Here is a 15,773-nt window from a genome sequence, read left to right as displayed (position 1 = left end):
CGTTGAAGAAGTAACTCCGCGTTCCTTACTGCACAAGTAATGACGACGGCGTAATATATTTGCAAACCATCACCACATTAAACATGCGGTCCCGTGCAGAAGCGATGGCGCTACTCTCTGGCGGGTTACTACTGCGGCAAATCCGTCAGGCAGGCTCGGGTACGTACTACCTCGGAGTACCGCCCAGTTGATACGTCAATTCTAGTACATGCAGTTTTCTGTAGCACGCACAGGATTTCGCAAAGCATCGTTGATGCGCGGTAACGGAGCTGAAATATAACCTTTCACACCGCAGCAAATAATGAGGTGGCGAGCACTTAGCACTTTCCATGGTTTTAGTAAGTATTTTGTTCTCATATTCATTTCAGTGCCACTCATGGCTTCATCCTGTGAAAGTGTCACTGGCCGTTCGTCCGCACGTCCTATCTGTTCCCATGCTAACAAACGGCTTGACCCTCCTCAGGGCGCCATCTTTAATCGCACGACGCGCCACCTATAGTTCATGGGCATTGCGAATAAGCAAGCTACTGAACCATATAAGGCAACATTTAAGGCCGTAGTATAAGAACGTGATCTGACACCACTGCGCATCGATTCGAACTCATGTCGAACGAAACAATTATCTAGCGGAAAGAGAAACTGGCAAACTGTGTATGACTTCTATGTTCGATGCTAATGCGTGCTTTGCAGTAGACTGGAAGCATTCCTCCATGTAAACCATTGATTTGGTTTGACGCACAATATGAGTCAACCGGTATACAGCCCACAGCGAAGTGTTCGAAAGAAGGAGCTGCAGCAGCAATCGATGGCAGCTAACGTCGCACATTATTCGACGAAGATGCCGATTTGCAATTTGAAACTGTTTTCGGGAGTAACTTGAACAACGTCACTTGTGTGACATTATAAGGTTTCAGCGAACGTTAGTCGGCTATGGTTCCAGTCAAGTAATCGTGAAGAACAGTGCGTGATAAGTTCCGCTTTCATTGTCAGATATAAAATTTATTATTATTGGGGTGACATGTCGAGACACGTGGAAAGTATTTTCATGATTTGAATGCTGTCTTCTAGCAGCGCTGAGTAGTGTATTTTGTCCTGATGCATTTTGAGGCAGCGGTGATTTATAAGGCAATTTTATTAAAGGAGCACTGACATCAAATTTTAAAGTCGAGATGTGCCATTCATTCGATTGCTCTGTATACATAGCTCTTCTTGGCCAAATTTAAATGGCGTCCGTCACGTGGATATAATTTTATTTCGAGGGCAAACAGCGTACAAAAGCTCAACGGAAGATTGATCACGCTGAAACATCGACACTAGTGCTACGTGTAAGGTGTGATACATTCCGCAAATATCATCCTGAGTGACGATACGCTAGTAACAGTGACGTCGCCGAACTGAGCGTATTTATTGTGGCGCCGACGCCAGGCGACGCTCTCACTCCCAGCCAGTGGCTCTCCTTGCTGTCCCGATCCGTACTTGCGATTCATCGTGTCGCATCGACTAATTTGTCATGTACTGCACAGCGCGAGTGCGATCAATCGGAGCGACTACGTGCCAGCATGTCGGCGAACCGCTGCGTAGTGCGGACCTGCTCGTCGAGGCGCGGAAAAAGCGGAAAGTGCATGGCGTTTCATTACACGTACGGCACGCGCCAACACGACCACAAGCTATCAAAGTGGAGTAGCCTACAGATAAATAACATCGCTAACAAGTAACACGCATGTAGCGTTAAAAGTGAATGTAAGTTCGTCCGTGGACTTCCTTGCGCTAACGTAATACCGGGTTACTGCAGCCGTAACCGTGAGAGGCCGTATAGGTGGGGCCATGTGGCGGCGCAAAGGACCTGGCAAGCACAGAATTCGTGTTGTAGAAACCTATCGTATTCTATTTCTCCGCTGGTGTGCATTCGCTATGCCGATATTCCATAGACCCCTTTGAGTATACCGGAATGCTGTGCACGCTAAAATTCTCTGATATAGCTAATTGACACACCAGCGAGTATGGCCCAAGCGTGCGTCCCCGGGCACCTCCTCGTTGCTCCTTGGAACGGCGTCCATTTCTGAATCGCTGTTTTGCAAGGGTCGAAGCGAAAATGATTCGCGACGCCGCGTATCGCGGTGATTCTAAGTTCCAGAATGTCGTCTTCAACACAAGTCGATATTTTTGACGGCGACGACGGCGACGCTGGTGACATGGCATGACTGAACGTGCGCGCCTAGCAGACGAAATGTTAGCTGAGCAGCTGATCCTTACGTCACTCCTTTCTGCGGACAAGTGGTAAACTGGGGCGCGGTCTGGAGTTGACCGCGAGGGAGCGTTGCCAGCGCTAAAAAATGGCGGGTTTGCAGGCTGTTTTGAATCGTGCTAGATACCGGTGATATAAATCAATAAAACAGATAGCTATTCGTCCCTCAGTTGCATTTCCAGTCGCGAATCGCTACTAGGGGGTAGATCACTACTCGTGGATGCAAAAATCTTGACATGCGTAAATTTGACGTCGGTGCTCCTTCAATAAGCGCGAGCTCTGTGGCTTATGTATACAGGACAAACATTGTACAGGATCGGAGGCTGACGTTATTGCAGCTGTATAATACAAGTGAAAGTGCTTTCTTTTTCTTCAACTGTCATGGGGTCATTCCACGCCAAACGTCCCAGACATTGCGCTCGACCCTCTCCAATTGTATTGTAAAAAATTGTGGACGTTCATATCAGTGCACTATTTGCCCTCGGAAAGTATTTTTCGGAAAAAAAAATTTTTCTTGTCTGTTACAGTGATTTGAATTTTGCCGTAGTGGGTGAAACATAGGTTGAGAAAAAATATTCTAAAAAATACAGTACTTTACGGAACGCTTCAAATATCTGCTGTTTACTTGAAAAGGAATGGCACTATCTTATTATCACCCATTGACGACCACTACTTTGTCTCACGATGTGCTTTGTGGTGAAGCAATGCTGCAATTCTGCGCCCAATTTGATTATTTTTTTTTAAATTCTACGAATATTACAGACGAAATAGGACTATATCACATGGCTGGATAGTTGGCAGTAAACGTGTCAAAAAAGTATTGAAGTCGTTGACCAAGTAATTTCGAAGTGGAAGGGGCGCAAACATTGAAAAATGTGTGAAAGGCTCCACGTTCAGGCACATGTAGAGTGGTGATGCAGTCCACGTAAAAATGCGCGCTTGGTCTCGTTGGGAAGAGTAAACAAAGGAGATTTATTTGTGAAAGTTTCATCGGAGTGTTTTTTGTTTTTGGCGAGAAACAAAAATTTATGTTGAGCGTTCGCGGCGTGCTTGGGCGCGGGCCCGTAAGTCCGCTTCACTGCGCCGCCACTGTTCCTTGGGGCAACGGAAGTATGCAGCGCCCACGCGGGTGGCACGATCGTGTGCTGCTGTGAGTTTTCACGTTGCTGAAAACTTGCAAACAGTGTATATGGCTGGCAGAATGTTTCGGAAGGGCACTAAAGGCTGCCGGTTAGTAGTCGGAGCAGAGCACGATTTCATTGCCACGTCACTGCATGCACACGTACGACAGGCGCAGAGCTTGGGTTGTGTTTTCGATCTCTGCGGAGGTTGCAGTTCTTACTTCCGTTGCCGACGTATGGTCTTCGCCACTTGAAATGCCTGTGTTGCTGAGTAGGTGGTGAGCCCGGCATTAAGAGTGGTCAGTGATGATGGCACGAAAAGGTGAAACGTGCGCGTACCTTTGACTGAGATTGTAGACTCAAACCTTGCTGAGAGCTCAACTTTCTGGAAGACGCTGTATGCGATGCTTTCATCTTAGTAATCGCCTAGCGATTACTAAGCGAAAGCGATAGACATTTAAAAGGACGAAGCCGCCTGCGGCTTCGTCCTTTTGTATATTTATTGCTTTCGGTTTCCGTTGTACAGGCTCTCCGTCTAAAATATGACACGATAGCAGTATACTCACCATTTGCAATGTTTATCTTACGCGCTGCCAAGGGATGCGGCCGAAAGACGAACCTTCGAGTGCCGCGTGCTCGCCCGGCGACGCGATCACCGGAGCAAAGTTCACCTCTGTCGAAGATCCGAGCGTAAGAATACGTAGCACCATTCGGCTCCGAGGCACGAATGGCGCGAGTCACGTTCAAGCTAGCTGCCCATAAAAAGGAATTATAAGTGTATTACCGGTGCCTGTTAGCCACTTTTATTATATAATAATATATTTTAAACGAACCATCACTCGTTTTCCCTGACACTTCGTCGGCGGCACTGCGGAAAGCCGAAGAATGCGTGTCGAAACGTGAAAACTCACAGCAGCACACGATCGTGCCACCCGCGTGGGCGCTGCATACTTCCGTTGCCCCAAGGAACAGTGGCGGCGCAGTGAAGCGTACTTACGGGCCCGCGCCCAGGCACGCCGCGAACGCTCAACATAAATTTTTGTTTCTCGCCAAAAACAAAAAACACTCCGATGAAACTTTCACAAATAAATCTCCTTTGTTTACTCTTCCCAACGAGACCAAGCGCGCATTTTTACGTGGACTGCATCACCACTCTACATGTGCCTGAACGTGGAGCATTTCACACATTTTTCAATGTTTGCGCCCCTTCCACTTCGAAATTACTTGGTCAACTACTTCAATACTTTTTTGACACGTTTACTGCCAACTATCCAGCCATGTGATATAGTCCTATTTCGTCTGTAATATTCGTAGAATTTTTAAAAAATAATCAAAATGGGCGCAGAATTGCAGCATTGCTTCACCACAAAGCACATCGTGAGACAAAGTAGTGGTCGTCAATGGGTGATAATAAGATAGTGCCATTCCTTTTCAAGTAAACAGCAGATATTTGAAGCGTTCCGTAAAGTACTGTATTTTTTAGAATATTTTTTCGCAACCTATGTTTCACCCACTACGGCAAAATTCAAATCACTGTAACAGAAAAGAAAAATTTTGTTTCCGAAAAATACTTTCCGAGGGCAAATAGTGCACTGATATGAACGTCCACAATTTTTTACAATACAATTGGAGAGGGTCGAGCGCAATGTCTGGGACGTTTGGCGTGGAATGGCCCCATGTTTATGTTGAGGCGCATGACTAACCATCGGACCAGCATTAGTGTTATTTGTTGAAGCTATCAGTAGTTTGCTACGTTTATAGCAGATGGACGTGACCTTCGCGAATCGTACGTCATTCGTAGTGACATAGAAATTGTCACTGATACTTTTGCCTCCGTGCCTTCAATTAGGAGCCAGCCATTAATATGAAAGAGCGCGTATATTCACACAAATAGCATAAGTTAGGGATCAGAACAGTGACTAAGCACGACGTCGACTTTCTGTAGCATCATTCTGAAGATGCCAACAGAGATTATTGCGGTAACGACTGCGCGGAGTTTTGATGGTTTGCGCTACTGCCGGCGTCGTCTTACGTGGTGTCAGGGCACCAAACCGCAAACGCTGAGCATGCGTGGAGGGATTGGAGGTATTCAGGGACAAGGAAGATGCGCAGTGCATTTGGCTATATGCGTGACGAAACGTAATTCTCGCAGCTGTCAAACATCCTGCCACGTCACCATCACGTCTATGACGTCAGCTGTGCCATTAACTCTTCTGAAATTTCTCCTCAAAGGACCTTTCTGGTGAGGTTGGCTCATGTTTTTACCCTTATCGGAGTTCTATGTTCTAGGACGAAGGGGCGAGAAACCATCGTAGTGGATAGGCCAGGTTATCGAAGAAGAAAGACAACCTTTATTACTGACTCGTTCCTTGAAGGTCACCTATGAATCACCAAGGCCGTACTTTCACCCGTTTTGTTTTTTTTCTTTAATGAGGAATCCTGCATGTTTTTACAATGTCTATGAACGTATTTTCAAACCTGAACAGCATGAATAGAAGCTTTGACATTAACCAAGCGAATCATTTCGATGCATTTCTTCCTTTTCAAGTACCCATAAATATTCTACGTTGAATAATATATGGAGTAAATTAAGTGAACTTGCCTTCAGAGACTTGCTGCCAAGCGAATGCGGTGGCGTGGGCTGTGATCTCGCCGAAGGCGCTTTACTGCGCACAGAAGAACCGCCGTTTGGACTTTTCTTATCGCTCCCTTCGTCTCCTTTGCGAGAGTCAGTAAGGGTGTGAGCACCATCGTCCTTGTGTGGGGTTGAGCCAGTGTCGACCTCAGTTCCGGAGAGGCCGCTGCTAGTAGTTTTCCCCGTCAAAGAGCTTGGCGTTTGCGTCGTGTCTTTTGTCTTGGCTGGCGTGACTCCTCTTTTCGCACTCTGCAAGGTTGTACGCGCAAAACTGATTCGAGACGTCACATACATTTCACATGGGATAACTGCTACTCCCTTTTCGTTATAATTGCAAAGAACTTAAGAACTTCAAAACTGTTAAGCCGAGCGATATTCAAGTTCAAATCACTGCGCACAGAAAAATACAGGCACACAGTGAACTTCAAGACAATGACACATGTTACAAAGGCTGAGATTTGCAAAAGGCAGAACGTGGGATCGCTTCTTTTCTACACTAGAAATGTGCAGAACGTGTCATAAATGCATTAAAAACGGTGCATGTACGAATACTGCAAAACGAAACGCGAAAACGCTGCCACGCTGTAGAGGAAATTATGAAGAAAACAGTAAAACTCATTTCTCATTTTAAACGAAATAAAACCTAATACAGTGTCATACAGGTCTAGTCTACATGCTCCTTTTAACTTGTGAGAAACTACACACGAGACAATCTGATCATTGTTTTAACACATAAGCTGGAGAAGACTTTGCTTTTCTTGTCAGAGCAGGTTATTTAGACTTGTGTAACCACTGGTAATATTGTCTGGATGGTTGTGATTTCTGACACCTCTGGTCCGTCTTCAATTAGGGTAAGCTAATACGTGAAATACCTCAGACACAACATACGGAAAACATACCTAGATCTATCTTATTCTGAGCTATCTGTGATAAGGAATGACGAAGAATTCACTTTACATTATATAGCTTCGAATCTTCTTGTGTGTTCATGTTTTGCATAATACATCGCTCGTTCTAAACATGTTTAATGTAAATAGTTGTGGCTTCTGTGTTTGTATTTCAAAAATAAACAGTTGCGATTGCAAAGATTCATTTCATTTTGTGCGAATTTACACTGAAAGTGTGACTATGTAAGAACCGGTGTCATCGCAGCAGCTTTTCTTCCTTCTTTTTTTAGTTACGTTGACTTACGCTAGCTGTACTATAGTATCATCAAGTGAAAATATGCAACATTGATCCAAAAGGAACTGATTCTTGCAAAATATCGCTGTTAAAACCCATAAACCTGACGCTCCTTTCAGGACAATAGTGAGCGAGAAAGGCACCTGGGGGCAGCACATAAGTTTTTGATAATGCACTTCAAATTTTTAAAGGTCACAGAACCCTTCGCATCTAAGATTTCTTTGAAGGTTGCCGTTGGAAAGAGAGGCGCAGATCAGTTATGCATCCTCTGTTGATGTATGCCTTTTGAGTAGCCCAGTACCCCATGACGACCTTCAGTATCTATTCAGTAGGCCATGATGGCCTTTTTATTGCTGCTAAACAATTCATAGAAGCAAACGGCAAAATCGTTTTTCAAAATTCCGCTGGGTTCAGTGTCAGCAAGTTTGTGATCTTTTTAGAGTTTTATGTTGAAGGCACTCTTATGGAGATTAGCAACCGACGGTTGCTACAACGCGAGGGCATTAGCATAGAGTCATCTGTGACTTCGGTTCTCTCTGTCAATTTTCTTGCATCAATTGACAACATTATGGCTGCACTAATTGACGGGGGGCACCTAAAAACTTAGGGTATATTGATGTTGTCTTTTGTAATTTTAAATAAACGTGACGTAGGTCATTATGGGGAGATCGCAATGTAGATTGTACAAGAGTTAGTCAACAGGAAAAAGGGCTCACTTTTACGCGTGAATTGTCGGACCAAAAGAGCCTTGGTTTTTAGACTTCACCATCAAGTTCGGACTAAGGTGCGCTTGCTGGTTTTATCGCCCTAGGGCCGAAAGCTATTTCTTGCCATTTGATACGGCTCAATCGAAAACCTGTCAATAATGCCATTGCGTCTCTTCCACTTTACCATGCACTCCTTAAGTCGTGTCTCACATGATGCATTCGAGCTTTGAGGGTGAGTTCGTCACACTGCGCCAAGCAGGGTTCCCTGACTATCTAGTGACTACAGTAACGGAGGCATTATTGAAGAATTTTAAGGCTAGCAAATAGAAACTACGAAGCTAAGATAACAGCAATGGCAAACCTGTCGTGATCCCCTACACGCGCAGGGTTGCCAACAACCTCAAGAGGGTTGGCAGCAAGTAGGGCGTTCCGGTGCTTCTTTCCTGCCCCCGGGAACCTGCTAAAATGTGCCCCAATGTCACCAGTGGTGTCCTGCAATTTCCGCCCGTGGAATCAAACACACAAAGCCGTACGGACGGTGTGGCATGGGTGTAGTCTTGAGAGTTCCCTTCCATGTGGCACGGCTAAGAGTTTTCGTAGCAGCTGTTAATGAATGTGCTAGGGAACATGAAAGATCTTTAGATGATGCTTCAGCCACAATTAGGAATCTATCCGCCCATTGCCGCTCCTGCAAATATAACACAGAAACTGATCCATAACTGGCGGACATCCATATTCTTACTACAAATATGGAAATTAGCTTGCGGAAGCCTTTTTTCTTCATACAGAAGAAAGGCTATATTGTCACATGGTCATGAGGATGACTCAGGCAGAAGTCGGCGCGTTCAGGGGTTACCTCTTTATTTCGGCGTACCTGTGCCCGGAAAGTGAGAAGACAACGTGGGAGCGATTCACACTGTAAAGCGACGGCGGCGGGTACAGTTGTCGGCCGCCGAGTAATCTGATCACCGCGAGCGCGTCGTCCTTTATAAAGCAGTCATCGAACCTTCCAGCGTAATCGCTGGTGCTCGCGTAACTCGCATAAACTTGACTATTCGCGTCCTGCGCGTAATCTTAATAGATTAATCGCGAAGCTTTTCAAGCATTGCGGCGCGGTCTGCGCGTAGCGTTGCTAACAGCTTTTGTGGCTTAAACCCGAATGCATTAAAATAAAGTTTATGAACGCGAGTGGCGATGCCCCCACTCTGAAAAAGCACCGCCCCGCGGCTTATATCAGAACAGGAAAAAACTGCATGCAATACGAAAGAACAAAAATATTGTGACCAAAAACTAAAGTCCTCAAGTAGCTTCACGCGCATAGAGCGATTTAAGGCGCACCACAAGCACGACCTCAGGGCGTGCCCGGCACCGCTCAGAGTTCGTGATGCCGTCGCGGACAACCTCGTCGTCAAGTCCGCCAGGACGTCGAAGTACCCTGTACGGTCTGAAATACCGTCGCAGAAGCTTCTCGCTAAGTCCTCGTGGGCTTATTGGCGTCCAGACCCAAACACGGTCGCCGGGTTGGCATACCATGTGGCGCTTTTAAGACGCTCGGTGAGGCCATTGGCCTATGGGTCGTAGGCGTTGGTGCGGCGACGGCTTGTCTGGCTGTATTCCAAGAACGTCATAGTTAGGTCAGCAGTAAAGGCCGTACCTCTGTCGGTGATGCGGACATCTGGGGCGCCACTACGAAGGACGATGTTCTCAACGAAGAACTTGGGTACCTCAGCGGCACTGCCGTTGGGCAAGGCTCTTGTTCAGGCGTAGCGGGTGGAGTAGTCGGCAGCTACGACAATCCATTTATTTCCGCAAGTCGACGTTGGGAACGGCCCAGTCAGACCATACCAATTTGCTGGAACGGTTCCTTAGGTGGCTCGATCGACTGAAGAAAAGCCCGCTGACCTTGTCGGCGGTGTCTTGCGTCGCAGACAGTATCGGCATGCCCTTGCGTAGCGAGCGACGTCCGCGGCAAGGCGTGGCCAGTAGTACTTTTCTTGTATTCTTGCGAGCGTGCGGGTAACACCGTGGCGTCCTGCCGACGCGTCGTCGTGGAGGGCCTGAAGGACCTCTAGTCGCAATGCTAAAGGCACCACGATAAATACTCGGCTCGAAGTGGCGAGACGTTCTTCTGAAGAACGCCGTTGCGCAAAAATAACGTAGCCAGTGCTAGCTTGAATACCTTCTGAACAACGGCTGTCCTGCCCTTGAGGTATTCCACGAGGCCCTTGAGATCCGGGTCGGCTCACTGTTCCTCAGGAAAGTCGTAGGCCCTCATGGTTCCCAAGAAGCAGTCATCGTCCCGGTCGTCCTCCGGCGGTGGGTCGACGGGGGCACGAGACAGGCAGTCGGCGTTGGAGTGTTTTTTTCCGGTCTTGTAAACGACCGTAATGTCGAATTCTTGAGGTCTCATACTCCATCGTGCGTCGCTACCTGTAGGCTCCTTGAAGTTACCTAGCCAACACAAGGCGTTGTGGTAGCTCCCAGCTTTGAAAGGTCTGCCGTACAGGTAGGGGCGAAACTTGGATGTGGCCCAGATAATGGCAAGTCACTCTTCTTCTGTTGTGGAATAGTTGGCATCTGCCTTGGCTAGCGACCGGCTATCCCAACCGATAGCCCCTTCCGGTTCGTCAGTCCTCTGTACAAGGACGGCGCCGAGTCTGATACTGCTTGCGTCGGTGTGGGTTACCGTACCGGCGTATTCGTTGAAATGCGCAAGTATCGGGCGCGTCTGTAGGTGTCGTTCCAGATGTCGAAATGCTTCGACTTGCGCTGTTTCCCACTTCAATTCCACACCACCGGTCTTCTGGCTCATTCGCACTGGGGAATCCGCCCGCCACAGCGACCGGAATTCGCGCGCCGCCTAAATTCCACATTGTTCACACCACTTAGCAACCGCACCGCCGAAACTAGGGCGTCTAGTCGTCATCGTCCCTTCGCGCGAAGGAACGCTGGCATCGACGCGCTCGGCGTTGTGTACGCGTTTCGTTATGGCGAAGCGCATAAACAGGAGCAGGGTCGTCGAACTGCTGGGCCTGCTGCAAAGCAACTTTCTGGCGATGTCGGACGAGGATAAACATACATTCGCCGAACAAAAGAAACGACGCAAGCAGTTGTGGTTGGTTCGTCCTGATTTGCAAGACGCGGGAAGCTTGGTCGAGCCGAGGTAATGCTACCCGTTTTGCGAGATCGTGATGATGTATTGCAAAGATGCTAATCGCGACAACACTTGGTAGTTGTCGAGAGCTACAGGATGATTACGAAAGACTTCGCTGTTGCTGTGTGCTTCGACGGCTCCGATATCACAAGCGCGCCGCCATTTTTCGAATGTCCGACTCGCATTCCAATTGGTTCGCGGTGAGGGAATCCGGCGGCGGCTGCCGCAAAAATCGGTCCAGGACCGATCGACGCGGAATGGGCTTTTCCGGCGGATCTCGCTGCCGCCGAAGCGGATTCCGCGCGCTGTCGCCGCCGAATGTCTCAGTGTGAACGCGCCATTCGTGAGGTGAGTTAGTCGCGCGGCAATCCATGAAATTTCCTTGACGAAGCGTCTGTATTAAGTGCACCAGCCGAAAAATTGGCGTACTGTCTTCTCGGTGGGCAGCGGGAAGGTAGTGATTGCACAACGTCGTTGTCCATCCATAACGCGTTGGAAAGCTGCAGGTGTCGAGCAAAGACCAAAGGGCATGACCATGAACTCCAACAGCCCGTGTGGCGCTACGAAGGCAGTGTTTTCTCAGACTCTCATTACTTCGATTTCCCAGTAGCGAGAGGTTCATCGATGAAAAGTACCTCGCATTGTGGAGTCGATCCAGGGTGTCGTCTATCCATGGGAAGGCTACACGTCCGCCTTTGTGATTATGTTCAGGCGACTATAATCCACCGAGAAACGCAGGGTTCCATCCTTGTTCTTCACTAACACCACGGGAGACGCTTACGGACTCTTGGACGTCTGAATGGTGTCGTCGAGTAGCATTTCGTCGACTTGTTTCTTAACTGCCTCGTGTTCTTGCGTCGACCCTCGGTACGGGCTCTGATGGAGCGGACGGTCGTAGTCTTTAGTTATAATACGGTATTTGGCAACCAGGGTTTTCGAATTCGCGATGATGACGAGGAGCAGACCTTGTATTGTTGGAGCAGGACTTTGATTTCTTCTTGCCTATGTGGAGGAAGACTCGAGTTGACGTCGAAACCGGGTTCAAGAACTTGCGTACTTGAAGTAGGTTCGGTAAAATTTGAATGTGAAACCATTGTTGGCTTCCACAATTTCTTCGATAAAGGAGGCTGTCGTGCCTTTGTTGACGCGCTCTTAATGGTTGCTGAAATTTGTGCGTGTTAACGTGTTTACATGACGGCACTCAGCGGCAATACGCAGTGGTGACAATCAAGGCAAAAGCACGGACTCTGAGAGCCAATCGCATTCTTTCAGGAAGAAGCCGAAGAGGACGACCCACTAGAAGCCGCTCGAAAGCGCAACCCAACACACAGTACCAAGTTTCGCCACAGTGAGCATCATCTCTGCTTTCCCTGCACGAAGCACGGCTATATCTTTTGCGCAGAAAATGTGGCGACTAACCAACAGGTGGTCGTCGCCCTCGATGGCGTCTTCGAAGTCGCTGGGTTCTTCGGTGTCGATGGAAACGATGACGCTGGGGAGAGGCGGAACAGTGACTTGCTCGTCCAGCACATTCAAGGCATGGTTCCCTGGCGTCGTGTGGGGTGGCAGCGCTTCTGAGGTTTGTGTAATCACCTCGGATCTCAGGTCTATGATGGCACCATGGTGACTTAGGAAGCCCATCCCAAGTATAATATTCCTGGAGCAATATTTTAGGATTACAAAGCTCGAAGGATATGTCCATTCATTAATGGTGACTCTTGCTGCGCAGATTCCGGCCGGCGTTATTAGACGTCCTCGAGCGGTCCGGATTTCGGGGCCTTGCCAAGCAGTCCTACTTCCTTCAACTTCGTGGCGAACGTTCCACTGATGACGAAATAGTCGGCTCCAATGTCGTCGAGAGCGGTGACATTGTGGCTGTCGAATAGTACGTTGAGGTCGCTAGTCCGTCCTATTGCGTTGCGTTTAAGACGCGCCGTCAGGTCACGGCTAGGTCGGCTTGTTCCGCTGCTTTACGTCGCGGCATCAGGTCCTCTACAGGCCGCGAAGTTTTGTCATCAGGGCTCCGTTTGATGTGCGGCGTGTTCTTAAGGTTTCGTCGCGGCTTCGTAATCGGCGGCGGAGGTTATGTATTTTGCCGTACAGCAACCGCACCTCTATCGGTAGCTGCCCTTAGTTTTCCGGATTTGGGCTCGTTATACTGCGGTCGTCGCTGAGAAGACCAGTTGCGTCCTGCCGGTGGCGAATGAGATGGACGTCGAGATGTCCATTCAGTGTCGGCCAGGTAGTTCGCGATGTCGCTTGGCCGCTCACCACGCTGTGGACACGGCGCGTTGAAGGCGAAGCCGTGTAGTCCCATCTTGGGGTATTGGCAACAACGTTAGGTATGGCGGGCTTCTCTGCAGTGGTAGCACAGCCGGCGATTGTCAGGGGCGCACCCAACGTAGGTCTTCCCTGGCGCGTAGCTCCGGCCAACAGGCGGAAAGTATGGCGTCGGTGGCAGAGGTGGTGTCTGGCAACGGTACTGTGGCGGTGTGGCCTCTTGGGGAGGGGGCGGAGAGGAAGCGGGACGGTGCATTGCGGCAGCGTAGCTCATTGCGTGTGGCTCAGACTGGGCTGGTTCAAGTGCTCGCAGAAATTGCTGGATTTCTTGGCGAACGAGATCGGCAATCGGGTCTACTTGAGGCGGCGAGGATGGTAACAACTGACGCAGCTCCTCCCGTACGGTGGCTCTGAGTCTCGCGCAGGTCGTCGGATTGCAGCGCCATAGGTCGTTGTCGGAATGCCGTGGTTGTACTGCCTCGTGCGTAGTTCAAGTGCCTTTTCGATCGACGGGGTCTCCGAGACGAATTTAGGTGAGTTGCGAACAAGGCTGACAAACAGTTTCTGTTTAACTCCCCGCATCAGGAAGCGAATGACGGAACGGTAGGGTCATTTCTTCGATGTACATACAGACGTTCTTGTTCGGGAGCTGTAAACAGCTCTCAAGCAGGGTTTTGGCTCTTTCCCTAGGACGACGCTCGTGAAAGTGTCCAGGAAAGCGGCGTGAAAAAGGTCTCAGGTCGTGAGTGTGGCATCTCGGTTGGCGAACCATATCTGAGCGGCGTCTTCCAAGGCGAAATAAACGTGCCGTACCTTGCCGTCATCGATCCACTTGTTGAAAAGGGCCACGCGGCCATACCGTTCAAACCAGTTTTTCAAGTCTTCGAGTGATGACCCGCGGAAGGTTGGTGGCTCACTGGGTTGATGTAGCCCGATCGATGTAGGGGCCACTGGGGCGGTCATCGTTGTGGTCGAGGTCGATGTCACGGTCTTGGGCTGCCTGCTGGTTGCGGGACGCAGCCCGTACTCGGGCTGTAGTCCCTTCTGCCTGTAGCTAGTTCGACGATCCGGGTTGTCGTTAGCGTCGGCCTCTTCGTGGCTTGGGCTTGGGTCAGCGCTTCGCGGGGGCGTCCGGATCATTAACGAAGCAGCACCTCCACCAGATGTCACGGGGTCATGACGTCGACGAAGGCAGCATTCCGCGTGTTCAATATTAAACTGCTTATTTGGGTGTACCTCTGCCCGGAAAATGAGAAGACAGCGTGCAAACGATTCACACTGTAAACCGACAGCGGCGTGAATAATCGTTGGCCGTCGAGTAATATGACCATCGTCGGAGCGCGTCGTCTTTCATAAAGCAGTCACCGAACCTTCCAGCGTTAGGGCTGGTGCTCGCTAAGCTATCGAATAAGCTTGATATTCGCGTCCTTCGCGTAATCTTAATAGTGACCTCAAACAATCGCGAAGCTTCGCAGCATTGCGGCGCGCTCTGCGCCGAGCATTGCTAACATTTCTTTGTGGCTGAAACCCGAATACATCAAAATAAAGTTAATAAATGCGCGTGGCTATATATGTGTTAGCTCTCATAGTGCCAGTGAATATAGATTGTAAAATGCACGATTATGAGTACGCTTCTTTCTTTTATCTATTGCATTTAATCTTCTACCTTAAATTGTGCTTGTGCCCTGTTTCTTCTCTGATGCCGAGTGCAGCGAGTGTCTATTTAAACAGCGTAAGTTGAAATACAGCGCACGTCCTAACACGTCTTGCTGTGTGTTTGTCGCAAAATTGAGCGCTGGGTAAATTTCCTGAAGAAAAATATGCATCACCAACTAGCCCCGCAGCGTGCTTTCTTCGCTGCTTTATCTCCTGAAACCATGCGCGCATTGGCTCGGCTTAATATCTAACGAGGCAATTATCACGCTGAAAAGAAAATTGGCCAACGCGGTATGAACTCCTTGTTCAGTGCTTATGCGCGCTTTATACTGAGTAGAATTGTCCAGGTCTGTATTGTTTCGCGTTGATTTGAAAAGAAGTATGAGTATAGACCGCTACGCAGCCCAAGTAGTTGAAACAATAAGAGGGAGCAAGAATCGACGACAGCGAGCTCCCTATATTCATTGATTACATACGTGGATTCTCATTCGCCAACTATAGGCGCTGCGCAAAGCGCCGACAACGCCGCCTGTCGCCAAGGCTCGGAAGCGTAGGCGGGCTTGGGCGAGCAGTGTTCTCGTGAGCGTCTAGGCGAGTGCCAGTGTTGTTGGGATAGTGAGTCTTCCATCGTAATGTAACGCTTCTGTCACCCTTCAGCAATGTCCAGAAACAACTGCTGCGTAGTTGACTGTTCGAACACGTACAAGACCCCGCCAGGCACACACTTTACAAGTATCTGGTGCTGCTAGACGAGCGAAAGTGACGGCGGTAGTGGATTGCCGCTGTTCGATAC

General features: G+C 48.9%; 1 protein-coding gene across 1 annotated transcript in view; it reads right to left on the bottom strand.

Moving 5' to 3' along the window:
- Positions 1 to 13,580, bottom strand: part of LOC119385540 (uncharacterized) — an 88,510-nt gene extending 74,930 nt beyond the window's left edge. The window contains exons 1-3 of the mRNA XM_037652960.2: positions 13,441 to 13,580; positions 12,464 to 12,701; positions 10,137 to 10,261 (exon numbers count right to left, since the gene is read on the bottom strand). Coding sequence (XP_037508888.1) covers positions 10,137 to 10,261; positions 12,464 to 12,701; positions 13,441 to 13,580 — 503 coding nt within the window. The remainder of the gene's footprint in view (positions 1 to 10,136; positions 10,262 to 12,463; positions 12,702 to 13,440) is intronic.
- Between the last annotated feature and the right edge of the window lie 2,193 nt (positions 13,581 to 15,773).

Source organism: Rhipicephalus sanguineus, chromosome 3 (genome assembly GCF_013339695.2).
Source record: "Rhipicephalus sanguineus isolate Rsan-2018 chromosome 3, BIME_Rsan_1.4, whole genome shotgun sequence".
NCBI lineage: Eukaryota > Metazoa > Arthropoda > Arachnida > Ixodida > Ixodidae > Rhipicephalus > Rhipicephalus sanguineus.
The sequence above is the reverse complement of the archived record's forward strand: the minus strand, read 5'-3'. Positions and strand labels throughout refer to the sequence as shown.